Source organism: Cyphellophora attinorum, assembly GCF_001299255.1.
Source record: "Cyphellophora attinorum strain CBS 131958 chromosome Unknown Contig14, whole genome shotgun sequence".
NCBI classification, from domain to species: Eukaryota; Fungi; Ascomycota; class Eurotiomycetes; order Chaetothyriales; family Cyphellophoraceae; genus Cyphellophora; species Cyphellophora attinorum.
This window is the reverse complement of record NW_017253242.1, coordinates 149,312-174,773: the sequence shown is the minus strand read 5'-3', so window position 1 is coordinate 174,773 and position 25,462 is coordinate 149,312. Positions and strand designations below refer to the sequence as shown.

General features: G+C 53.2%; 9 protein-coding genes across 9 annotated transcripts; 6 read left to right on the top strand and 3 right to left on the bottom strand.

The window, feature by feature from the left end:
• Positions 1–1,746: 1,746 nt before the first annotated feature.
• AB675_3305 (Zinc finger protein) lies at positions 1,747–3,401 on the top strand (the record flags this gene model as incomplete). The annotated part of the gene is made up of 2 exons (XM_018143344.1): positions 1,747–2,200; positions 2,257–3,401. The coding sequence occupies 2 exons, from the start codon at positions 1,747–1,749 to the stop codon at positions 3,399–3,401; spliced, it is 1,599 nt and encodes a 532-aa protein (XP_017999753.1).
• Positions 3,402–4,840: 1,439 nt separating this feature from the next.
• Positions 4,841–5,554, top strand: AB675_3304 (Peroxyureidoacrylate/ureidoacrylate amidohydrolase RutB; the record flags this gene model as incomplete). The annotated part of the gene is made up of 1 exon (XM_018143343.1): positions 4,841–5,554. One exon carries the CDS (start codon positions 4,841–4,843, stop codon positions 5,552–5,554), a length of 714 nt encoding a protein of 237 aa, XP_017999620.1.
• A 479-nt stretch (positions 5,555–6,033) lies between these two features.
• AB675_3303 (Lactoylglutathione lyase) lies at positions 6,034–6,800 on the top strand (the record flags this gene model as incomplete). Its single annotated transcript, XM_018143342.1, has 2 exons — positions 6,034–6,339; positions 6,393–6,800. The coding sequence occupies 2 exons, from the start codon at positions 6,034–6,036 to the stop codon at positions 6,798–6,800; spliced, it is 714 nt and encodes a 237-aa protein (XP_017999506.1).
• Positions 6,801–9,378: 2,578 nt separating this feature from the next.
• Positions 9,379–10,385, bottom strand: AB675_3302 (Thioredoxin-like protein 1; the record flags this gene model as incomplete). Its single annotated transcript, XM_018143341.1, has 2 exons — positions 9,379–9,812; positions 9,872–10,385. The coding sequence occupies 2 exons, from the start codon at positions 10,383–10,385 to the stop codon at positions 9,379–9,381; spliced, it is 948 nt and encodes a 315-aa protein (XP_017999710.1).
• Positions 10,386–11,840: 1,455 nt separating this feature from the next.
• On the top strand, positions 11,841–12,767 carry AB675_3301 (uncharacterized protein; the record flags this gene model as incomplete). Its single annotated transcript, XM_018143340.1, has 1 exon — positions 11,841–12,767. The coding sequence occupies one exon, from the start codon at positions 11,841–11,843 to the stop codon at positions 12,765–12,767; it is 927 nt and encodes a 308-aa protein (XP_017999582.1).
• A 1,311-nt stretch (positions 12,768–14,078) lies between these two features.
• AB675_3300 (uncharacterized protein) lies at positions 14,079–15,732 on the top strand (the record flags this gene model as incomplete). Its single annotated transcript, XM_018143339.1, has 2 exons — positions 14,079–14,998; positions 15,090–15,732. The coding sequence occupies 2 exons, from the start codon at positions 14,079–14,081 to the stop codon at positions 15,730–15,732; spliced, it is 1,563 nt and encodes a 520-aa protein (XP_017999786.1).
• Positions 15,733–16,497: 765 nt separating this feature from the next.
• AB675_3299 (uncharacterized protein) lies at positions 16,498–17,400 on the bottom strand (the record flags this gene model as incomplete). The annotated part of the gene is made up of 1 exon (XM_018143336.1): positions 16,498–17,400. The coding sequence occupies one exon, from the start codon at positions 17,398–17,400 to the stop codon at positions 16,498–16,500; it is 903 nt and encodes a 300-aa protein (XP_017999522.1).
• Positions 17,401–18,253: 853 nt separating this feature from the next.
• Positions 18,254–21,648, bottom strand: AB675_3298 (Phosphatidylserine decarboxylase proenzyme 3; the record flags this gene model as incomplete). Its single annotated transcript, XM_018143335.1, has 4 exons — positions 18,254–18,418; positions 18,475–20,832; positions 20,883–21,422; positions 21,469–21,648. The coding sequence occupies 4 exons, from the start codon at positions 21,646–21,648 to the stop codon at positions 18,254–18,256; spliced, it is 3,243 nt and encodes a 1,080-aa protein (XP_017999569.1).
• Positions 21,649–23,272: 1,624 nt separating this feature from the next.
• AB675_3297 (Kinetochore protein mis13) lies at positions 23,273–24,918 on the top strand (the record flags this gene model as incomplete). Its single annotated transcript, XM_018143334.1, has 3 exons — positions 23,273–23,420; positions 23,469–24,471; positions 24,519–24,918. 3 exons carry the CDS (start codon positions 23,273–23,275, stop codon positions 24,916–24,918), a joined length of 1,551 nt encoding a protein of 516 aa, XP_017999568.1.
• Positions 24,919–25,462: the final 544 nt, after the last annotated feature.

The following is a 25,462-nucleotide window of genomic DNA, read 5'->3' as shown; positions in this document are numbered from 1 at the left end:
TAGTGTCCGGCCAGCTGCTGTGCTAAGGTATGTACGGCACACCGAACGCCCCACGAATCTACTACGTACAGTATATTGGTATACTGCATGCATGTCTCTCAGTCACGCGTCGCGCGTCGAAAGAATCTTTTCTCTCGCTGACAGTGGCGAGAGTTTTTCCCTGGCAGCACGCGTGTTGATCACAGGTGTCTAGAATGTCAACGCGCTGTGTCGTATACAGTGAGATCAGCGGCATGCGTGGTGGGCTGCTGAAGGAGCGATGATAGACCATCGTGATGGATGAATCACGCGGATCAGTCTGCAATCGATAAATTGATTGGCGTGTTGCGTGAGCCTGTCAGCATCAAGAGTAATGCCGCGAGTCGCCTTCTCCAAGCGCGTCCACCGACTGTCACGTCCCGGCTCTCCCACAAAACGGCCCAACCACTCTTCTTCGAGTTCCTGCATACTGTGGTCGAAGAGCTGTTGACTACTGCAGGCCAAACTACAGGCTGAAATACCAGGCCGATGTCCAGCCATACACATATACTGTGCCATTCGCTTGCATAAAACCGGGCTTCACCAATCAACATTGTGGTTGGGTTGGTATACAGTGATCTCATCATGCTTGCCAGCTTATCCTCTCTGGCAGCGGCGCGTCCGATCTCCATGTCTACATGCATCGCGAGCCAGCCAGCTTCTGACTCGGCTAGAATGCGAGTTGTTTTGGTTGCGTCCGAACCAGCAATGCTCAACGTGTACGCGTCAGAAAGCTGGTATGAGCATTACTCGGAGCAACTCAACTCATCAACTCTGGAGCACTCCAGCATTCAACATGCTTTTTCGTTTGTCAAATGCCTCTTGCCGGCGAATCTCAGAGTGCTGAACAAAGTGATGGATCAGATCTGCGTCATCGACGATATTCTTGATGCTATCCAATTTCCCGTGCATACGGCACTCGAGGTGTGTGGCAGCACAGCCTAGTCGCTGCTGCTTTACGGATGGAGCGCGCACTTCTTGAGACGGATTGGAAAGTTGGCTTTTGCCTGGTGAGACTGTGGACTCCACTAGAAAGCATATGGATGGAGCCGGTGCCGCCCCTAGGAGGCTAGAAAGGTGACTACGGATGGCTCCCCTGGCATCCTGGTCAGCTCGGTCCCTGGCTAATGCAGGCACCTGTCCTATCCCCACCACTTTCTGGACCCAGGTAGGTGGACTGCTCTGGTGGACTGCCTCACACGCTGCTGAAGCACTGCAGACGAGGACCGAGTCTGGTTCCGGCCTCTATCGATCTTCTTATCCTTCGATGCATGCCCTCGGACCTTCGTCACTCCTTCCTGTCCCTCATTCATCATATTGAGGTTGTCGTTCTGTCTCGCGATCTTCCACTCTTTAAACACCTTGCGTTTGACCAGGCCTACTTTTCGGATCTTGTTCACTATCTTGTACCATACAACCGTGAACATTATCCAGTACCTTCCTTTGACCGGCCTGTAAGAACATTGTACTCATACCATAATCGCTTGACGACGACGGCAACACTCTGAACACCATCCTTCAGCTACTGTATAGCATACCACACCACAACACTCATTGGACCTCCATCTGGAATTTGCGGCAAGAACTTCTTTGTGCCAACCTGTAACAGAATCAGTCCGAATCACAACCTTGGTCACCCGCGAACTAGGCCTGTGCTCGACGACGCCAGCCTTCTGACGTATATACACATAGAATCGAAGCAGTCGTCGCGACAGATCTGTCATCGCAATGGCTACCCCTCAGATTCAGTTTTACCAATATCGACCGGACTCAGATGCGCGTCACAACGCCATCTTCACACCGATGCCCCAAGAGCAGCAGCCGATGTATGCTCACCACATGGGATACCACCAGCAGCCCGTACGCTACCCAGCACCTCCTCAATACTGGCAACCACACCCATACCCTCAGCCGCAGTATCTGCCCCAGCGAATGATGAGCCACAGCGCATCGCCACCTCTCACGTTGACGATGCCTATGGCGAAGGGTCACATGGAGCATCTGATGGATCAACGACCACCTACGCCGTGTTTGTCGGCGTGCCCATCGACCGCTAGCAGCCCACCTGCAAGCAGTGTAAACCAAACGCCCATCCACCCTGGCTACTTCAACTTGCCCATTGAGTTTGGCAAGGAGGAAGTGACAACGCCCATGCTGCCATACGAGTACAGCGAGTCTGCTGGTGAGTATATGAATGTCACTAAGAAGGAAAAAGCAAGGCTAATGTTGAACTCGCAGAACTTCATGTCTTCCCGCATCCTGGAGATGCCAAGCTTGGAGGCCACGGACCGCTGAGCGGCTGCAATTCTCCGAGTTTAGGGCCCGCCTCGCCGGCATCATCTTCTTCGTCGTATCCCGTTGCTGAATTTGTTAACTTGCGCGACCTGACTTCTGGTTCTCTGGAAACGGCACCCGTCATTCCATCTGTACAACAATTCCCACCACTACCAACACTTCCCCTCGAAGAAGAAGAACATAAGTTTGCTTTGACCACTACCACTCTCCCTATCACCCCTGCGCACGAGCCAACCGACCCTTTCAACGCGTCAAGTGTAGCCCCTGCATTTGAGCCATCTTTCTGCAGCGACCTCGAATCTGAGGACGAGTTCAGCTTCGTCAACTTTTCTGAAGAGGTGGCCTACAACGGTGACAAGCGCCAGAAGCTGTCACCTGTAGCTGAAGAAGAGGACTTCCTCAGCGTTCACAGCTTCGGCTCCTTCGACGAAGAAGAGGCGGCCCGCGCTGGTCTTCCATCGCCTCCTTGCTCGTCTTTCTCTGACGATTGCGGTCACATCCACGCCATGAACGGCAGCGAGTTCGAATTTGAAGGTCTTGCTGATGGCTCGCGTCCTCAGACGGCCGATGGCCAGCAGACTGGCATGTCGACCGGTTCGCACAGCCAGTCAAGCTCCAACGATGGTCACGAAGGCCACGCTCATGGCTCGCCATCCGGCGGCGCCCCATCAACGAACCGCCGTGGTCGCAAGCAGTCATTGACTGAGGACCCCTCCAAGACATTCGTCTGCACTCTCTGCTCGCGTCGCTTCCGCCGTCAAGAACATCTTAAGAGGCACTATCGATCTCTCCACACTCATGACAAGCCCTTCGAGTGCGGTGAGTGCGGCAAGAAGTTCTCACGCTCTGACAACCTGGCACAGCACGCCCGCACACACGGTTCTGGTGCCATCGTCATGGGCGTGCTTGAGAACGGCGAGCTGAACCCTCAACAATACGACGAGGAGATGGGTCACCGCCTGTACGAGGCTGCCCAGGCCGCTGCTCTGGCTTCCTCGTCATCCTCATCAAGTGGATCTGACTCCAGCTCATCGCAAGAGAGCAAGCGAGGCAACAAGAAGCGCAAGAGAGATGATTCTTCTGCTTAGAGATCATCTGTTCCATGCTTTTTGTTCTCCCTCAATGACGACCATGAATTTACGCGACACAAGACCTGACCACGACAAAAAGTCTTCAGAGACCAATGACGATCCCCAGGTACGATGCATATCACATCCGACGGGGTACCCGATCACGGCAACAAAGTGGCCCAGAGATTACTTCTTTAACTTCACACCTTCGACCCTTGTGCATTCTTTGTCCCTCGAGAGTCAGGACATAAATTATGATCTCGATTTCAATTCAGTTGTGTTGGGAAGTGGTGGAAAGAGTTGAACAACGGATCGAGAGAGAGAGAGCTATCTGCACTGTACTACTACTGCATCACATTTGGTGTGCATTCGAGCAGGAGCGATTCAATTCTGATTCATTTCAAGACTGTTCAGTGGCACAACGTTCTGCATTTCCCGTTCAAGACCAGGTCCACAACAAAAGACTTGTTGCTTAGGACTGCGTCCGAAGGCTTCACACCAAATTCTCCTAGAGTCAGTTTCTTTCGGCCTCCAAGGCGCGGAGGTGCGAGCTGTAATACTAGTCGTCAATCATAGTGTGAAGAAAATCGTTCAAAACGTTTGCTTTTCCTGACCTTTTTGGCTTCTTTATCTACGCCTATCGATATCTCGCCGCTGTTCGATAGCGAAGCGAGACGGCCCGCAGCCGTGTCCAAGATCATGGGCTTGTACACCCCTGATTTCCTAATGAACATCATCTCATCTCCTTTAACCATTGAGTGCGAGACAGCAGGATCCGGAAGAAGTAAGGACTGTATGAAACTGGTCACACAATGATCTCACGTCTGCAGAAGCAAGATAGCGCCATGTATACGACCTAGAATTGGCAAGCAGAAACACCAGAATCAAAGCGGCAGCTACGACGCGACCGTCATTCCTGCCGCGCGCGACAAGGCATGCCCGAGCCGCCGAGGGCAGGCGCCCTCCGTCCTGCTGACCACCAAGTCTGAAGACCGCCTCTGAAAAGCATATCGACTCTCGTCATTGGATTCTGGCATGCAGGCAAAGAAGCGGCCCTACTGCAGGAACGCGTCTCGCCCGCTTCTACTCCGGAGCGGCAAGCTCAAAGTTCAGGTCCCGGCTTCTATCTCCTTCACTCTTTCCTCTAGACTTCTTTTGAAGAGGAAGAGAATGACTTGCGAGTGCTCGGAGAGTGGCCGTAGTTGATTGGAGACTGCTGAATATGCTTCTGGTTGTGGTGAGTAGTGAGTAACGATGCCGCTGAAGGCGAGCATCCGTCCCGCCCGAGTTCTACTTTGCGCGTTACTCCGCGTCTTCTTCGGTATGAGATAAGCGACTACAGATTTTGACAGCATTTCTTTCCGTTGTCGATGTTTTCTTACCACTTTGAGCGCATGATTGATCATATTCATCCTACGCAAGCCGGCGCGCAACCGGACTGATCCGACTACCGAACGATGCACGTCCAGGCTCGGCCATATGCCTTCCCACATGACCTCTCCTTCGATCCCAGGACCACTGCTCTCATCATAATAGACATGCAGCGGGAATTCTGCGAGGTCGGCGGCTATCTCACAGAGTCACAAGGCTACCCTACACCGCTTCGCGCCACGATAGCGCCCATCAAATCTCTGCTTACAGCATTCCGGGCCGCCGAGTTCCCAGTCTACTTCACACGAGAAGGCCATCGCCCAGACCTCTCAACACTGTCCTCACGTGAATTGACCCGCTCATACATACGCACAGGCAAAGGCATAGGCGATGACGGCCCACTTGGCCGGTTTCTTGTTCGCGGCGAGCCTGGTCACAATATCATTCCTGAGCTTGCGCCTCTTGAAAACGAGCCTATCGTCGATAAGCCCGGGCGCTCAGCGTTTGCGCATACTGATCTGGAGTTGATGTTGCGAATCAGAGGGATCAGGAATCTGGTGCTTGTGGGTGTCACGACTGATGTTTGCGTGCATACCACGATGCGGGAAGCGAACGATCGTGGCTTTGATGTTTGTCTTGTGGAGGATGCGACAGAGGCAGGGACAAAGGAACTGCACAAGGCTAGCGTGGCGAGTGTGCTAGAGGAAGGAGGCATCTTCGGCTGCGTGACCACTACGAAGGCGCTGATGGTGGCTTTGGCAACATCGGGAGATGGTGGTCGACATGATGATGATAGTTGAATGGAGTGAAAGCTTTATACACTCTTCAGCGATGATCAACTTCGCGAGACAGAATCACGACACCTTCGTAACGAGTGCTGGCTTTAGCCTGGACGGGTTTCTCTGGCTTGAGGGCTCGTATTGGTCATCAGAGTGACCATATGGATAGCCTCATTGAGGCCTCGAGGTTTCAGGTTCAGCGCACTTCTTGGCCCATGGCATTGCTGCAGGCCCAATGATAGCAACATCGAAGATGGACGCTTGTCAGAACCCAAGGAAACCTCTGTTTTTTGCAACGACACCTTTTCTCTGTAGGTATATACAATCCTACGAGGTATACGAACGGAAACCTCGAAAAGGAAAATGCCCATGCCAAGCCTAGACTCGACGCCATCGGATCCACTACTCCGGGTCTATATCTATATTCGCAGCAAGCTTTGCCTTTGTCCATCCTCCTGTACGATCCCTTCCCCAGACTAGCACCGACTTTACAAGCCATCATGTCTACCACCGACACCAACGATGAGCTATCCGTGGCTCACCACCCCTTCCGCACCACTTACCCACCAGGCCAGTTCACCCCCGCCGGCCTCCCACCCTACCCACCACCTCCAAACAAGCACACCACCGGCTTCAAACTAAACCACATGATGATGCGGATCCGTGACCCCCAGGACTCACTGCACTTCTACGTCACCCTCATGGGGATGCGCAGCGTCTTCACCATGAACACGGGACCTTACACCATTTACTATCTTGGCTACCCGTCCGAGAGCTCAAGACAGGACGGGAAGAGCATGATGTCAGTTCGGAGGACGGGCTGAAGCGTTACGGAGAGGAGACGTGTGCCAACCTCCAGCACACGTTGGGTCTGCTGGAGCTCTACCACGTGCACGGCTCCGAGCGCCAGCCTAAAGGCTACTACAACTCCGGCAACGACCCAGCTCGGGGCTTGGGATTCTCGCATTTGGGCTTCACGGTGCCAGACGTGCGCTCGACGCTAAAGTACCTCCGTGCGAACAACGTGGAGGTCATCAAGGACGTAGGACCAGGGACTAGTACGAGGCGTACGGTACCGATTTCGGAGGCGGAGGAGAAGTTGGGTGTTGGGGTGGGTGACTATGAGGGAGAGGTTGTGGAGGAGAGAGGGAAGATAGTGGAGTTGAGGGAGGAGTATACAAAGGTATTTGATGAGATTGCGTTTGTGAGCGATCCGGATGGGTATACGGTTGAGTTGGTGCCACAGGGGGTTGATCCGTTGGCGTAGGGTGCGGGTGGCAGAGCGATATTTGAGCAGAGTGAGATTCGGCTGTGGATGCGAAAGGCCGAGGAAAATGCAGCGGAGAGGATTTGTCGACAATATGGATATGATACGGTGCAGAGGCTGAGCAGGATGCATACAGAGCAGTCTCAGTACATATCGAGATCCATAGACATGCTCAGTGCGGAACGACTCGGCCTGAGCTTGGCTAGAACAGTAACGTCTGCCGATGTGAGCACTGGTCCGTCGACGGAGCACATTTGCTCTGTGACTCCACAAAATTGCTATGGGTAGCGTCTCAGAGTTCCTATTAGTTTGATTTGTCGATGTTCTGAGTCGTCAGTTTCGAGTGTTAGGTCAGGCAGAGCCTGTGCTCGCAAGGAATCTGTCCAAGTTGAAGAACGTTCGCCTACCTCCATCGCCCCTTCAGACAGTGCGATTGCAGACTTGATCATTGGTCCGAGCTCGTCCCACCAGATAGCAAGCGAATGCTAGCATGGCATGACGCTGACGAAGTCTGCCTCGATCTTCGATGGGAATAAAGAAGGAAGACATCGAGGGTGCGACAAGTACTTATCTTCTTCCGTGGGGTAAGAATCCACCGCAAACCGGGAAAAGCCATCGCTTCACTGATACGGCAAGACCCGGCGAGGAGGCATTCACCGCTCGTTGTGTGATCCAGGCATAGTTGCTGCCTGTTGTCATTCAAACATGCCAGGCAGCCGCACAAGTCTGATTCATGCACTGAAAAGTGAATGCCTCCTAGCCGCGTAAGTGATGTACTCTTCTCGGTCTCCGTCGGAAATCCACTTTGACGAAAAGGCATAAGTAGTTGAGCTGTCCTCGACTTTCTCCTTTGTTCTTCTCATCAGCAACCAGCTGCAAAGCGTCATCACTTGCCACGTCAAAATAGCAGCTATTGCTACCTGAAGGGGCGAGGGTCTCCGAGTCGTTTCCTTGACGGTACTGTGAACTCTCGAACACACGGACTGCTTGTTGCGACAATCGCTGTGTTGGCCATCTTGAGGATTTCAATTCGGAGGATAAAGAGTCTATTCAAACCATCACGCCAGCAAGCACGCTTGTTGGTGTCGTGCTGGCCCAAGAAGTGAGAGATCCTTCAGGTACTTCAAAAATGTCGAGTTGCTTTGACCAGGGCTAGCACGATCGTGGCTGTGGGCTAGATACCTGTTGGAGTACGGGAATCGGATGTTGTCAGCTTTATCGACACCATTTCACTTATATCCACAATCACTCCTCCGACGTGATTCGGATGGTCCTCACGTATGATCAGAGACTCCTGTGAGTGTCAGATGCGCAACAGTATAACACAAATGTGATGAGCACCTTTGGTCATCTGTTGGTCTGGACGAGCGACAGGAAGGCATTCAAGGCGATGTCGTTGATAGCATTCCTTCAACTACTGGCATCGCCATGGGAGTACCATTCGAACCCCGCTCGGCTGGTGGCTAATATGCCATTTGCGCTTTCAGAGACTTCGATAGCAAGCAAAGTCCTTGGTTCATTCATCACGGTATGAGCACGTGAATAGTATTGGTTGTGCACACATGTGTCAATGGATACCAGTTGGGAAAATGGCTTCAGAGCATAAGTCAAGATTTTGAGATCATAGACCCAATTTGGGGACTCAGTCTCTTCCTATCTTTGTACACTGTATATTTCATCACCAGCCATGATAAAATCGAAAAGCAAGTCCCTCTCTTTAAATCTGCGGTTCTAAATCACGTATCGCGCTATTCCCAACCCAGGCTAGCTTCCAAAACACTTGGCATCAAGCCTGCCCTCAAAACTTCTCCCGACCCCCCAACACCCTCCCTCGTCCTTCCTCTGTGCGGCGCTGATCCATCAACTCATAGAGTTTCCCAAAAACGTTGCTTGTCTGGAGATATTTTTGTCAATGTCATGAAGTTCCAGCTCAGGTGTCTTGGACAGCACAGAGAAAGGCCTAATTGCTTTTGATCGATCTCCTCCCAGGAAAGGTTCTTTGGCTTCGATGAACGAGGTGGACCGGATGGGAGGTTCTGCGCGGAACGGGCTTTGTGCCTGTTGGCGTGGGGTCGGACATTCTTTTCTTTTTTAATGATATGATGATATGGTGGTGCTGGTTGGGAATTTTGGTTGCCCAGAGCTCTGGTGAGCGCGGGACAGGTAAGGTTTGCGTTCTGGTTCAAGCAATAGGTGTGATGTTGTTGAAGTAAGTCGAATTTGCATGGGCAGGGCTTTGCCTGTGTCTGCGGCAGGCTTTCCGATATTCACAGGGTTTGACCGAGACTGGGTTTCTGCAACACTGGGTTTTAAGATCTATTTGCGGTTGCCTCCCTGCGACGTGCGAGCATCAGCAGGCAGGCTGCGATGCCGGTCGAGAGGTCGACAAGTTGAAGGCATTGTCGATACGGCTCTCCCGCTATGCTATCTGAAGGTCTCCAGAAAGACGTCCCTTCTTTTAACACTCACTACGATGATTGAACACAAGGTTTATTCTTCTAATCATTGCTGTCATGTCTATCGTGTCCTTTTGGGTGCCGCAGAGCTGATGCTAAGAATGTCTTGCTCACATTTATACCTATTCATCGTGGGCGATCTTTTCAATCTTGCCATCCCGCTTTTCGCCTGACTCGCCGATGATGCGGATTCTGTCAATACGGACCTTTTCGTTGTCGCCTTCGCTCTCGACCACGAACAGAACCAGACTTGTTACATTCTGGAACTTCACGAATCTCAACTCGACCTTCGCCGTATTCGTCTTTGTGTCCCAATCCTTCTCTGATATTGTGATCTCTTGTGTGGCCGGTAATCCGTCGGCCTCGTCAAAGCCAAGTATGCCGGGACGATTGACGAAGAGCTTCAGTACTTTTGGCCGCGAAGGCAATTCATCGTCATCTTCTGTAGGTTTCTGAGAGGTGATGTGAAGGGAGTGAATCTTGAGGGTTGACTGGAACGGCAGGAATATCATTAGCTGCTCGTCCGTGTCCGACTCGACGCGGTCTTTCTTGTCGTCTGCGAGTACATTAGCGTGAGACTATGAGCGCTGTGTTGTTAATCCGAAGAGCACATACCCTTAGCCTGTGACTGCTGAACAATCGTCCGCGCATTCCCACCAGCCGTATCCCAATTCAACAACTCCAGACTTGTCACGTCGACTTGTGATGTGATATCGGAGTAACCTCGAGGCAGTTCTGCACCAATCCAGTTCGAAGACGAACTCGAACCCTCTCCAGCTGTGTCGTTCTTGCCCGCCTCTTGTGCCAACTTCTTGACGGCCTCAGATAATCGTCGTGGGTCTGCACCTTTGATGGTGTCTGTAACTCTGGCGTTCTTGAAGAGCATGAATGTGGGCATCGCGGTGACGCCATAGGCACGTGCCAGTTCTTGTTGCTGGTCGGTGTTGATCTTAGTGAATGTGATCTTGCCCGGTCTTGACAGCGCAGAGGACAGCTCGGCATAGGCAGGGGCGATTGCTTTACACGGGCCGCACCAGTCTGCATAGAAGTCGGCGACCACGATTGTAGAATTCGCGAGGAGTGTTGAGAACTCTGCGGTCGAGTGAATCTCGACCAGTTGGTTCGCCATCTCGAACGCGGACGAGGTGGGGTTTGCCTCGAATGCGGTCAGAGTTGGATACCGACTATGCGGGCTCCGAGGACTCTGATAGAGTGGCTAAGGACGCGACGGCTTGGAGACAGCAAGAAGACGACTGGTTCACGGTTGCTAGAACGTAGCGAGCTGGCGCGTGTTGCAAACAATTTGTAAGGAACCGTATACACTTTCAAGTGATCCTTAGGGCTTAGCATGACTAAATCCGGGCGTGGGGCTTGCCCGTCTAGGGAGATTTTTATCAACACTCGCTTCAGGCTTTCAAGTGCCCTCTCACCGCCTCGACGTGCAGGCGCACAAGCTCCTGTGAATTGGGTCAAGACCTCAATGATTGCTGGCTACTATGGTCGATAGTTTCAGCCTTGTGGGAAAGCGGAAGTGGGATCCATCGCTCCTGCCTCAAAGCAGCAATAAAGCTGGAAGGCGCTCCTGGTCTGAATCTGAATGTTTGCATCTCATAACGTGCCCATCCTCTTTGATTTCAGACGCATTGCCTTCATGTTTTGACCAGCACGAAGAGAACCATGGCTCCCTCCTTGATGAATCCGGGTGACGATCCTGCTCTCATGCGGTCAATCCTGGACCTCCCAGACAACTTCAAGGGTCCTCGCGGGTGTCTTCAGCATCGGTGTCAACTCGAGGCATGTCACGAGGTCAAAGTGTCGCTTCTGCGTTGCTCCGGCTGCAAGATGGTTCGCTACTGTTCGAAGGAGCACCAGACGCAGGATTGGCATCGCACAAATCAATCTGTAGCAAGATCAAGAAATGTCGAACGAAACTCGAGAAGGAAGAACATGCTGTTCGCAATGCTACCCCTGATTTTGTAAGTCACTGCGTTATTCCTGATTTCATGGGCCTGGAGTACGGAGAGAACCACTGATACGACGGCTCTTCGCCTTGAATTGATCCTGGCAAGCTGTGGGCACAAGAACCGAGCGTTTTCTCCAGCTTTGGCACAAGGATTTCTACAGCGCCCTCCCTGGTTAGGATCTCTCGATACATTCTTCCTGGTGTTTTGACGCTCAAGTGAGGCTCATCTCATCCTATAGACTCGGTCAGCGAAAGAACAGGAGGCTTTCAGCGCCCTCCCAGGCCTGAGAATCCACAATGAGTAGCATACAGGCTTCGACACGAGAAACGCTCACTACTTGTGTCCACAGCCTGCCTGGATGGGCCCATACCTACTGTACCCTGCGAGCGCCCACATCTCCTCATATCTGTCTTCATCCATACTAATCTGATCATGCAGATGACTCCAGCCAATGCGTTCGAGACTAGCGTAGGACACTTCTGGGGCATTCACAGTACAAGAGGCTACATGAGGCACGATTTGGTCTGGCCGATACAATTCGACAACTCGGAACCCTCGACGGCGTCACTGGGGCTCTTGCACACATGCGAGACATGCTCCGGTTGTGCAGGAGTGACAACATGGGGTTGCGCGACCTGATCCCCGCATTGATGCTGCAACTTGATCTAGATCAGGACTGCTATGACTTCATCAAATGGTGGGAGAAGGTGGGCGAAGATAGTCATTACGACTGGGGTGACACCGACTTGCCCTACCTCGATATCAAGGACGCCAACATCTTCGAGGATGTTTCCTGGATGAAGTCAAAGTATGGCTCAGTACATCAACGTACGGCCATGTTGTTGCTCAAGCTGAAACTCCTTATCGACATCATCAACATCAAGCTCACGCGCAAGGTCACTGCTTCGCGCCTGCCTGTCGAATTGTGGAGGCGCGCAGAGCTTGATGCGATCCGGAGCCCGGTGAGCAAGCAATGGGCCGGCAAACCCTATCAGGACCTCACAGCCACGCAGCAAGAGCTCGAGGAACAGATCAAATACACGGCACGATACTTGCAGGACTCGAACCAGAACTTCATGCAGATGTTGTTTGAACCCGAAGACTACCTCGGGGAGCGTCCGAATGCATATTCGCCGGGTTCGTACGAGGAGGCACAACTGGCGTTGAGCTATAGCTACGCTGCATGGTGGGAACACATCGGTGTTCTGGAACTGCTTGACTCAGCGAAAGCCATAGCTGGACGGGACTCAGAGAGCGAGATCGCCGACATGATGAAGGGCGAGACGTTCAAAACACATCCAGGCTCGGACAGAACAAAAGAGGAGCTGCTCGCGGACGTCAGTCGCAATCGCCTGTGGGGATACTTTGACGAAGCCGTCGAAGATGCACTTTACCTCGGAGAGGTCAAGCCGTCCCAGGTGAACCAAGAGCGGCGCCACGCGCTCTGGGAACAGGCTGTGGCAGAGGAGGAGGCGTTCAATGAAAGCGATTTCGATGAGGAGGAGCTTGACGAGAGTGACCCAGGTGAAGATGGCTTCAATGCCTGATCGTGGCATGTGTTGACGGCCAAGACGGTTGTAGGGGATGCTCGTGCTCTGAGCCATTCCCTTGCGGAGCACATGATCAAGTCGCGAGATCAGTCGACGAAGTCGTCAAGGCATGGCCGAGAACTCGAGACTGATTGCAGGGAGAAGAGCAGTGTACGCTGCTCAGCAGTTTGGGCCCCTTAGAGCGGGACAAGTGAGACACGCACCTAAAAAATTCGATAACATATCTGTACTGTAGCGAAAGACGAGTGTATGATTAGGACTGTGGATGTGCTATCCCCGAACGACTTCGGCACCGTCTTAGGTTGCCACTGCATTCATTCACTTGGAGGCAAACTAGGCGCTCCGCCAGCTCAAATGCTTAATTCCGGGTGCGGGGCGATGCTTGATCTGCGCCTCGTCAACTCTGCTCACACCGCATGGGAATGCAAATACTTCGCTCTGAAGCGGAACAGATCGTCCGCCGAACAGTCGCGTTGTCCACGAGGAACGGCTGCTTCTGCAGCCCGAGCGACGAGCGGCACGTCAATGACTCCGAGAATCAGGACGAAATGTTCTTCCATGACCGTTGACAGGCTGTGAGTGGTAACAATACCCCTCGAGGCAAAGCCTCTAATGCAGCTCGATGCTCCCCTATGACCCTGCTCTATTTTCAGCTCGTCATCTAGGACATCGCCGCGATCAATGAGCTGACGAAGCGGATGGACCTCCTTCACTAGATCCCGGTTGACTCATCCCAATCTACTATGGACTGCATGTCCGGGCGCCTTCATGATGCTCGAACGCTTTGGCTCGGTCGCTTCATATCTGGACGCAGGCTTACTTACTCGAAAGCCAACGATGCACCCCGGCCATGAGCAGCCTATACTAAAAGTCAGAGGTTTCTCGCCCTACCTGTAACCTTGCCATATCAGAGTCATGCAGTAAGTTCTGACCGCTCAGGTACAATACATGGATGCTTCTGCCTCTGACTGGCTCCGTACCGTTTCAGCACCTCAAATTTCTCTTGCTGCCTTTTCCTTGCTGGACGCCTCACATCTCGGTCTGGGTCGGCCGGGGAGTAGTCCCTGTCTGGCATCGCTTACGAGCATTTGACTGCCGTTCCACGTTGCTGGATTCCGAATTCGCCCCTTCTAGAAAAGCCCGTCGATCAAAAGCTGCAGCCCTATCGTCAACCTTACACTACCTGATTACTTCCTACGCGGCTGAAATTCCGACTCTATTATCTTTCTTCTTACATTCCGAGTTTGACGCCACTAAGGTCTCAGAGTCGCCTCTCTCGGCCTGCCGGACTCGTACCAATGGCTGGGAATGGCCTCTTTCAACACTCAAGTGCTGTTCATTCCCTACCGAGGCAATTCAGTGGGCAAGAAGGACAAGGATCCTGGAACCGTTTCTCAGCAGAAACATGCTGCTCGAGAATATCATCGAAAAGCTAAGCTGAAGAAACAGTCGCAGCGAGCAAAGGACAACAAGTCTCTCGACAATGGCCGTGGGGAGACTTCTACCGACGATGGCCAAATTCTGGGCTCCTCGTCTGAGCGCTCTGTCTCGCCAGGATCAACGGAAGGTTCATCGCATATCTCCTCACATACCGAACTGCTCAACTCGGGACAATGCACACGAACACCATCGCCATTGACATGTCTGGGAGCCGGCAGGGTCGACCCGTTCGATACAAAGCCAGTCAAGGATCTTACGCCTCACGTCCACCACATGGTAGACTATGCTCTTACCTACCAATGGCCGATCTTCAGCTTCGTCAACCCCGGATTGACAGTCGAGAAGATGAAGGAGGCAGTCAGCGTGCGCCTCAACGCATCGCAAGCATCGTTTTACACTGTCATCTACGCCGCCGCGACACACTATGCCCTCTCTCGAGTAGGCGAGCAAGCCTCCGCCCTCAACCAAGTTTTACGGCTAAACTACAAAGACCGAGCCTTGAAGATGCTGCGCGAAAGCCTGATTGAGGCAGCCGCGACCGACGACATGCCGTTGCCGATTTTACAAGCTATGTTTGCGTTGACATCATATGGAAGCGGTACGACCGAGCACATCGCGCCCATGAAAAGTCGAGACATGAAGAATCCTCTAGCTGTCTCCTTCGACCTCGACGTCTATAGCCGGATCCCGCCCGAAATGGCGCATGTGCAGGCAATGTACCACTTGATCGAACAACGGGGCGGTTTGCGATCCCTCTCCCGGCCTGGCTTCGCCCAGGTCATTGCTTTGTAAGTTCATGGACCCCCCAGCCAACCTGCGTGGTTTATTGCCCACCGTACGCGCTCACAGTCAAGCTCATCCAACTGACTCCCTCCTCAGAAACGACACGTTCATCAACTTCCGTGTCCTGCAACCCCCAACCTTCAACCTCCTCAAACCCATCTCGCACTACTTCGCCACCTTCTCCGTCGACCCGTCCACGATCTGCCTCATGTGCCGACCCCTACAACTTCTCCTCCCTAAAATCCCCTCCTCACCACTCCTCGACCCCTTAATCGACCTCTGCCACAAAGTCCTGCTCGTCACCCTCGCCTACGAGCAGTATCAGCGCTTCGACCCACAGGCCACCTCGCTGCACAACATCCTCATGGCGCGGCATTCCGTGCTGCATGATTTGTTGGTGTTGGGGGACTATAACTCAGCGACCACGACTGTGCCTAAAGCATGCTCGATAGCGCGCGCGAAGTTGCAGTCTCAAAACTCAACAACAAAAGTCCCACGTGAGCCAACAATCTACGCCCTGACCTACCTCAGCACAATGTCCTACCTCGCCCTTGACCTCTATCCGTGGCATGACCGCAGTCCGGGGCCGCACGCCGAGCTGGCGAGGAGGCTGAGTAAGGCGATCAAGGATGCGATACAGCTCAAGTTGGTGCAGGGAAGCGAGGGGAAGCGGTATACGGTGTTGTTCGAGTGGGCGAATGAATTGTTGGCGCGCTTAATCGTTCCGCTCGCTGAATGAGCAGACGAGATACAACGGCTCATTGTTCCAGGAGTTGGTAGTGTGCAGAGTATCGGGATGGCACGGTCTATATTTAAATTACAGCATGAAAAGCAACGCAAAGGTGAAGCAACGCAAAGGTGGCACAGTAGCATGGCGTTCACAGGCGTTGTTCGGCACGAAGTTTGGATCGATAGGTATCTACCTATCCCACGAACAGCTCAAGATGATCATGAAATTCGAAAACCAAGTATGGAAGTCACATCTAATCATTCAACATGAAGTTCTGAAACATGTAGAAAGAAAGAAGAAGGGCAGTGCACGGACCATCGGCCGGCGCCGCTTCCGTGACATCGCTTGTGTGGCAGCGACAAAGAAAGACCTCGACTCCTCCTGCCATTGCAGGCGACACCAGCAAGGTCTCGAGGCTGTCCTGCTGAACCGTCATAGAGCCAAGCCTGGTTGTGATCATCCATGATCTACCAGAACACGCCCTTCCGTGATCGTGCATTCCAAATGCCTTGCTGACTTAGCCAAGAAAGTAGGTAAGCTCTCGGTTGGCTTCGCTGCAGCGGAATTTGTCATCGCGGAATCAGTGCGATAGCGCTCGCTCGCTCATGCTGACAGGCGTATCGGTACAAAGGTACTTCGCAAGGCTCGGGCTCTTGGCAGTGTGAGAAAGTCGTATGGGCGGGTGTGCGGGCAGCATAGGCCTTATCGCATCAGGCAATGGGAGTAGCCTTGCTTTTGGACGCGAGCTGCGCCAGAAGATCAGCTTCCAAGACCTCAAGCCAAGTCACAGGTCCAAATCCCACTCGCCAGCGCACACCCAATCTTCTTATACGTCTTTGAACTCAACAACTCCGCATGTCCCGTCTGCCCAGCATGATTCCACCCTTTGCTCATCGTATTGCACACTGAACTCCCCAGGCCTGGCAATTGGGGCATCTCGCACAACCACCCGCCCACGAAGACTGATTCAAAATTGCCCGAGTTTCCCGGAGCCATGACCTGGCCCATAGAGCCGGAGTTGAGCTTGTGTTTGAGCTGGCCGCCGGATGATTGCGAGGTATCGAGGGCGTTTGCTTCGAGTTTGGAGTCTTGCGTGAAGGGGGAGAGGGACATTTTGGAGCGCCAGGTGTTGACTGTGGCCATGTAGCCTGAGCCGCCGCCGCCGCCGCCGGATGCGGGTTGCTGGGCTGTGGGTTGGGGTTGCTGCGGCTGTTGAGCGCTACCGGAGGGTGGAGGCTGGTTGTTGCTGTTGTCGCCGCTGCTGCCGCTCTGACCTCCCGAGCCACCGTGTCCTCCGGCGCCACCTTTGTAAGCCTTAGCCTTGGCTCCTGCTGGATAGCCACCGGCTGGAGGGCCCTGAGGTTGTTGTGATTGTTGCTGCGAGGAGTCGCCTCCAGATGAGCCCTGCGACTGATCCTGTGGTGGCTGTTGTGACTGCTGCGGTGGCCCACCACTTCCGCCAGGTGGCTTACCACCGAATTTGGCCTTCACCCAGGGCGGAGGGCCACCGCCACCGCCACCGCCTGGTGGCCCTCTGAAGCCAGATGGTGCGCCAGATGGTCTTCCTCGCTCGACTAGTGCGGGTGTGGGAACTTCGAAGTCGTCATCGGTAACTGTGGGGTGTGCGATGGCAAGGAGGGCGATGAAGAGAAGAAGGTACGTTCTGAGGTGTATCATGTTTCTCGAGATCTTTCTTTGCTTGTGGGATCTCGTTTGTGGGTCCCTTAGGTTCGTGAAGATCGCCTGGAGAATAAGAAACGGTGGGATTGAAATCGTTGAACGCAGCAAAGGCAGCTGCGCCGGAAGAAGGAAGCGTCTTTGAGTACTTGTCGGGATTGGGCATGGTCGTTTCGTTGTTGTGGCTTCAGAATCGAACAAAGCAATTCTCGAGAATAGCAGCACGAATAGTATGGGATCAATGAGTTGTCCTCGGGATCGAGTCGAGTGAACAAAGAAAGTGGGTGTCGTCTTTGTGTCATGAGCACGAAGTCGATCCGCTCATGGCCAGGACGCGCGTACACGACAATTCATGGTGCTTGCTGGAGCAGGAAGTGTGAACTTGGGCCGCGAACATCGGAGTGCTCCGAACGTGGTCGAGGAAAGGGACAGGAATAGCAGTCATTGAGACACGGGGGAGCAATTTGCGTCTTGGAGTTGGGACAACCAACATGCAGCATTCAATGCGTAGGAAAGAACGTACCGGCGACCCTGAGCGACAGCCTGCTTTTGATAAGAATATTCATTCGCGATGGGACGGTCGAATCAATCGACCAGCTGCGTATGCTACCTGTGCAGAAGGTCACAACTCCCGAACCAACGCGCGCAGCGCCCTTGACCAAGTCCGCTGCGATCGTGTCGTTTCATCCATTGTGGGAGCTGCTGTCGTAGGTGCCAGGCGATACCGCTTTCTGTGGAAACACTGATGCTTGCCAAGTCTTCTTCGCTCTAAATCTCACAAGTGTGTTCATGCATCGTTGTAATGTTCGTCTTAAGGGTCGTGTTCGTTGTATGATCCAGGTCGACTCCTTGCTCACATAGCGATCTTTGGTACGTTTCTGTCTGGTGCCATGCTGCCCTCGATGCGACGTTTAGCCTCTTCTCTTTCTCGATCGGTGACTTCGCTGTTCTCTTTCTTCATATCTGGTTTGTGAGAGTCGACGTGAGGAGAGTGGCCAATGGACATGCCAACGCGAACCTGAGTATTTGAGTCAGCCGTGTTGATATCAGACAGAAGCTTTTAGTGTCACTTACCAGCGTTTCTAGAGCGCCTTTGCTGTTTGCGATCAGATCATCGTCGTAAACCATCTTGCCCGGCTCGAAGAAGACGAGAATGGTCGAGCCGCCAAATTTGAAGTACCCGAGCTCTTCAGCGCGCTTCACCTTCTCACCTGGTTTACGTGTGATGACAGTGCTGCCCACCATCATGGCGCCAATACAGACATACATTACTCGACCATGAGCAACGCTGTCAATTGGGACTACCACACGCACGTTCTCACCATACACATCCAGCGCTGAACGAATGGCCATGGGGTTGACAGTGTAGTATTCTCCTTCGATCGTCTTGGGCGTACCGAGCACTCCATCGACTGGTATATGGAATCGATGATAGTCCTGCGGGGCCAGCCGGAAGATGCCCATGCTACCACCCTGGTATCGCTTCGCATCGAGCGGGTAGGCATCACCGAACAGGCGAGAGATGCTGTAGTCTTTTCCCTTGACCCAAATGCTTGTGGCGTCATCAATGGTGTTGAACACAACCGAGCGACAGTCCGCTGGCGACACAATGATCTCCGGACGATCAGGGGCGGAGCAAGGTCTCGCATTTGGCTTGAGAGCGCGATAGAAAAACTCATTGAAGTTCCGGAATTCCGAGGTCGGCAGCAGAACTTCGTCCATATTGAGCTGATGGAATGCAATAAATCCCTCGATCTGCGATGCAGACGCAGGATCGTCGTATTTCTTGCCTTGCTTGACTGACAACGATTTCAGCATCTTCTTGATGCGTTTCCGCTCCATCTCTCGAGAGCCAAGAGCTTTGTAGAGCACGCGGATGCCAAGTCGAACATAGACAGACATTCTCTCCTCGTTGATTTGTCCCGTGATCCGATCTTGAACGAGAATGTTTGCGCTGTTAGCACCAAGCTTGTAGCCACCATAGCTGATCTTCGTGATGACTTTGGAATACCACTTGCGCTGAGCTTGCGACTGTGTCACGAAGCCGCCCATAACAAGATTGTTGACCTGCCTCCAGTCGGCACTGGCACATGTTGCAATATGCAGGACGATTTCGGCATCCGTTCTCTTATGGAGCTTTGGCTGATGACAGATTGGGCATTCACGGACGTCAATAACATGCTCCTCTTCGGCTTCGTCGCCCAAATCATGGCTTGTAGTTCTGTCCATCACCGAGGTCTGACCGATCTCGCCCGAAGGCTCCAATGCAGGCACGGCAGAAGGATGCGTTATGTTCAGGATCTCTTCACTTGAACTGGACCCGGTGGTGTTGGACGCGTTCGAAGGCTTGTGAACCAGTCGCACAGCCTTCTCGGCCAAGGTCTCCTTTCGTGAGGCTGTCTTTTCGAGGGCGTCCTCAAGACAGATGACTGCCTGGTCAAAGGTCAGGTCGTCCAGTCCAGAAGCCTCGTTTTCTTTCGCGAAGCGTTCGAAGAAGCCATCGATTGTGGACTCTTTCAAAGTCGATCCGATAGTATCCAACATGGTCGATAGCTCGATCCTGCTGATCCGGCGGCTGTCATCGGCATCATACTGCTTCAGCATGGCTCGCCAGAATTGCTGGCGTAGCGCCGTGTATGGAACAAATTTAGCTTTGATCTGCATCATGGGCGTATGTTTGGCTTCCCACCGATCCTTGTTCTTCAGAACCAAAGGAATGTCGTACATCTCGAGGCCTGATTCTTCAGTCGTGATATCGTCCCGGCTCGACGCTCCGTTGCCACCGTTCCCGCCATTGTATGGACTGCTAGTAGGGGCTGCGATCCCAACAGGCGCCGCAGCACTTGTGGCAGCGAGCATTGATGGCTCTGGAGGTGAAGGTTCACCGAACATGCCATTTTTGACCGAGAAGGAAGAGTCATCGCGTTTGGGGCTGGGCCGGGCGGCCTTTGTTAGACTCTGAGTAGACGCACTGCGTGACAGAGGTATCCGGAATCGGGATCTGCCTTCCTTCTTCTGGACAGCGGGTGAATATTCTGGCGGTTCAGGAAGATCATACAGACCTGTGTCTGGATCTTGGCTGGGCGCGGTAGCAACAAGTGTTGGGACGGCGAAAGAAGCGGATGCAATAAAGTCATTGCCTGACATATTGTCTTTATCCATGATGCTGAAGGTCAGGGAGTAGCCAGTCTCGTTTGTGTTCACCTGGAAGACCATCTTCTCGTTGAAGACCGGGTTTAGATTGTGACGAATGACTCTGGTACGCATGACCTTCCTGCCGAGGGCAGTCACAACGAATGGATCACAGTCGAAGGAAGTCCGTGTCATGTTGCGCTCTGGAGGCAGATCTGTAACTTTGACGATCTCAAGGAAGATAACGCCCGCAACGTCTTTCGCTGTTCCGTGGAAATCATAATCGCGTACACTCATCGACTTGCGGCGAAGCTAGCGAGACGCTTCTTGCGCCGCTTCTTTTCCGTTACTCCTGACGTTGTTGGTCCAAGTTCCTGCTCTGTGGTATCGTCCAGGTCGTCAGCGAGGCTCTCGTTATCATCGTCGTCATCGGCGTTGGTTGAGACGCGTGAGAGATCGTCATCCTCCTCTGCCATCTTCAGAACGGTCCGGAACTTCTTAAGGATCTCCTCCGGGGATGCGGACGGGTTGGCTGAGTCGATCAGGGAGAAGCGGACTTGGACTTCGCCCGAAACAATGTCCTGGCGCTTGCCTTCTCGTCTCCTTGACTTGAGCTTGAACCACATGGGGTCTGTTTGGATCTTGCCATTGTTGAACAGTTCCTCAACTGCAATGTCGAACTCGCCCATGTAGTCTTTCTTGAAACGGTCCTTGTCCCAGCAGACAAACTCTACGAGGGGCACATCCGTCAGTGGCATGTCGAGGCAGATCTTCCATTCTGGATCTAGAGTCTTGCTGATGTAGGGCGTCTGCTGTCTTTCTCGTCCCAATGACACCACCAGGTATGGATCCGAGGTGCCTGATCTGTCTTTGGCAGCAAGGTTGCGACCCTGCCAGGGTTAGCCAGTGTAGGGCCGAGCCGACCATTGTGCCTACCTTGATGACATATACTCGGAGTATCAGAGGCTTTTCAACACTGTAGATGCTTGAGGCTTGACTAGGTCCCCGCGACGGGCTTGGTCTCCTGCTGTTTTGGGTGCTGCCCGTCGTAGAGGCAGACTCTTTGTCCCTCTTGGGCAGACCGCTGAGGCGGTGCGGCAGCGAGATATGGACCATTCTCCAAGCGTGTGCACCAGTGCCTTAGTGATCGAAGTACGGTGTTGAGGTTGACATGGGAGTGCGAAGAAGATGTGGACAGCGCAGCCACGTAGCTGGGCTGGTGGAAGGATCGGGAGGATCGATGTGGAATTGCCGGATGCGGGACGGCGAGGGGCCGGATTGCGAAGGAATGAGTTGGTCTAGGGTAGCAATGGGCGAAGAAGGAATACTGATGGTGCGAAGGTGATCCGGCGGGATTTAGGTACAAGTCCAGCTTGCAGAGAAGGTGCAAAGCAAGTCGTCGTAAGCTGTATAAGTCGGTCCTTCTGAAAGAGTGACAGCCAAGTAGAGTTACAGTTGCGGCATCGAGGTGGGGGAGACCTTGATAGCAGGATTGGCCGCGGCGCCGGTAAAGCTTCGAAACAGGCTTTGAGGGCAGTGTGTAGACCGGCTATTTACTCTATGTATCCTACAGTGGCATCTACAAACCATCGAACAATGCCCAGCGGACGTTCACTAATGACAAAGTAGCAGGTGACTGGGTTAGTGGACTTGAAGTCGTCATGGCCGCATTGGCACGCTGCCGCTCCGGCTCCCAATTTAGAGGCATCTACTCGGTTAGCGGCTACGAGGGTGATGGTCACGAGCATTGCCTTGTCAGGCACAAGGCGACCTCAAACAGTATCGCATTGGACATGGGCTCCGGGCAGCACCAGGACATGAATAAAGTGTGCCACCACATGTCGTCTTCTCTTCAGTCAATGATCAAACAGGGGCCGTAAGTAGCAATCCGCATGCACGTGCGCTGGCTTGTATCAGCTCAAAGGACAGTCGGGGAGCGGCTCGTTTGGCTGCATTGATACCTACCATGGCCAGGCACATCGCGTGCCGAGACTGCAGATGTCTGCTTCATCAGGCACAAGAGATGAGCTAAGCCCCACGTGCTGGCTTTGCATCGTCGATAGCCGTGCCTTCCGCATGGCATCTCGAGCTTGCCATTGTCCTCTTACCAACACTTGCTGCATCACACGCAGACAGACGGAGGAGAACGTCAAGGAAGGATTCGTGGAGCGGAACCTAAAGAACAATTGGTAAATGCCGTAGCTGGTTCAGCTGGAGCCCCTCCACGATAGGACCGTGAATTCTCGCGCCTCGTCCGTGTGCCATTGCAAGATGCGTGGCATGTGGACGGTGTGGAGGAACGGACAGATCTCAAAGCATCCTAGACAGTCTACCATTATTGTGAAGCATGGAAGAAGAGGCCTCTCAGACAATCATGGTGAGCATGGAAGGAAGAAAGAGCAAGTCGAGGAGGGACTCATCGGAAGAAACTAGTCCTAAAGCAGCCATAGCGCCTTGGCGACCTTCAATGTAAACAAGAGACGAGGGAGTGATGAGGGCCGAGCAGTCGTTGCGCCTCGTGCCCTCAACTCACCGTCGACGACTTTCACACAGCCAACCACGAGAAGACGATCGCCTCTCACGTGTCTCACCTATTTAAATCGCTCATTCCTATGTATCGATACTCTTGAGCACACGCGTTCCGAACGTGTAATTCCTTCGCGACACGACGCGAGAGGAACACGACAATACCAGCTCGATGACCGCACTCGTTGCGCGCGCACCACTTCATCCGCTTCCTATGTCATCAACTCAAAGGACTACACGCAGATTGAGCGCACGCATACAAGCCAAAGATGCGACCAGAGGAGACGAGAACAGCTTACCCCAATCGGACGATGCGCCCACCAATGGAGGGTCCAAAAACAATGCGCGAAAGCGCAAACCGAGTACGTTCGAGGACACAGCTGAATTACGATGGGCACTAACCAGCAAAGGTTACGAGGAAGAAGACGATGGCTTTATGTTCAGCAGAGTGAAGAAGAAGCGACCCAAGGATGTGCCTCCAGCTATACCGGAGGAAGACGTCCCGGTCAAACAGAATGCCAGCATTGCCGCGACGAGGAAGCCTCTCGTCGCGCGCCCCGCAGATACGACAGCGACTATTGCAATACAAAATACTGAAGATGGCACCGAAATAGCCACGACGAAAAGACAAAAGAAGAAGATGTCGTTTTCTACACCAGTAGCTACCGAGAAACAGCCAATCCGAAAGTCAAAACGATTATCGCATGAAGATCAACAACACAATCCCGTCCACAAACCGCGACGGAAAATGGGAGTCGCACCCGAGAAGAGCGCTAGCCCAGTACCATCGCCACGAAAGACTGTTGAAGCTGAGGTTCCGGCCGAGGTGGCGTCGGTTGGGGAACAATCAGACAACGACTCTCAGCCACAACACTCAGGCACGAAAATTGCCTTGCCTTTTGCTGACACGCCCGTGATCCGTCGAAACAAGGAGATGCGTGAGAACAAGAACGGCCAGCGGCGAAGCAGTCTCAGTTCAAGGGGCAGAAGGGCGAGCTCCTTGATTGAGACTGGCAATTCGAATGGTGAGATCACTCCAGATAACCTAGTCAGACCACTCACAAACTCGATAGCGCTACCCCATGACGAAGTGGACATTGCCGACTTCTACAAGCACATCGAAGCAGACGGACTGCCAGAACCTCGACGCATGAGACAGCTCCTCAGCTGGTGTGCGACCCGGTCGCTAGATCAGAAGCCGATGGGAGCGACCTTTGAGGTGTCTAGTGCTATAGCAGCAGCACGAGTGATACAAGACGAGCTACTGAAGGACCTGGGAAACAAGTCAGAGCTGTCAGATTGGTTCTCGCGGGAAGATGCCGCTCCGCCACCCAAAGAGCTCCCAGAACGACCGAATCCTAAGAATATTCAGAATACGGACAAGATTGCCGAACTCGAACAGCAAATCGAAAAGTGAGTACCGCGATGAGTTTCTGAAGAGCCGAGCTGACAATATGTAGACTCAAATCAGAGCGAGATGCACTGGAGAATCTCCTCAAATCACCTCCGAGCCAGAAACATCCACGACCCTCGGACCTCGATGCGTCGCTACTTAGCCCGGAGGAGGCAGAGATGCTGCATCAATTACAATCCCGACCAAACCAAACCATAGAGTCCCGAGTGGACCAAATTTTCGATAAGCTGGAGCCGAATATCGACGCATTTGCAGATGGAGTGCACAAGGTGGCCCAGTACAGAGATGCTGCAGACAATGTCGCCAGCAGGGTTCTCTCAATAGCGGCAGAGAAGCTGGCAGAGCAAGAGAACGAAGGCAGAAGGCGAGCAAAGCCAGAACGAGACCGAAGTCCACGACGTGACTTGGGTAGTGTGTTACGAGGGCTCAGCCGAATAGATCGATAATGACGATGGTGGGCAGATAAAGTGTCCGAAGCAAATGAGTGTACATGATTTGAACGTTGTTGAGAAGAAATCCGAGCTGCAACAGCCAGCCAATTGGACAGAATGATATGTGCTGTCTGCCAGTCAACCAAATGCAGCTTTTCAGTCTCTCCCGCTCCTGAGCGCTCCTGAAAGGGTGGAATCGACCGGATATGCAGTGGCAAAGTGGGAGCCGGGGCTTCTCGACTCATCTCGACCTGGAGCGCAGCCGTTTCAGACGTGGACTTGCCGCCAGTGCTCTGTCTTCACCGCGCTCGTAAGCAGCATTCCAGTTTGGCAACTCCTGACAACCGGGACGGTGGTCTCCATGATTTGTCGCTCGCACGATATACGGGAGTGGTGACGATGTCCCAGTTCGACACGCTGAGAGTCCTTATCTCTACGACTACCTGATATCCTGCATGATGAAGCCACGAGATCTCGATGAGTTTTTATCTTGAGCACCAGATTTCGATGCTGTCTGGAGTTGATGTCAGCCAAGTCCGCTAGTCAATGTACGCCATCG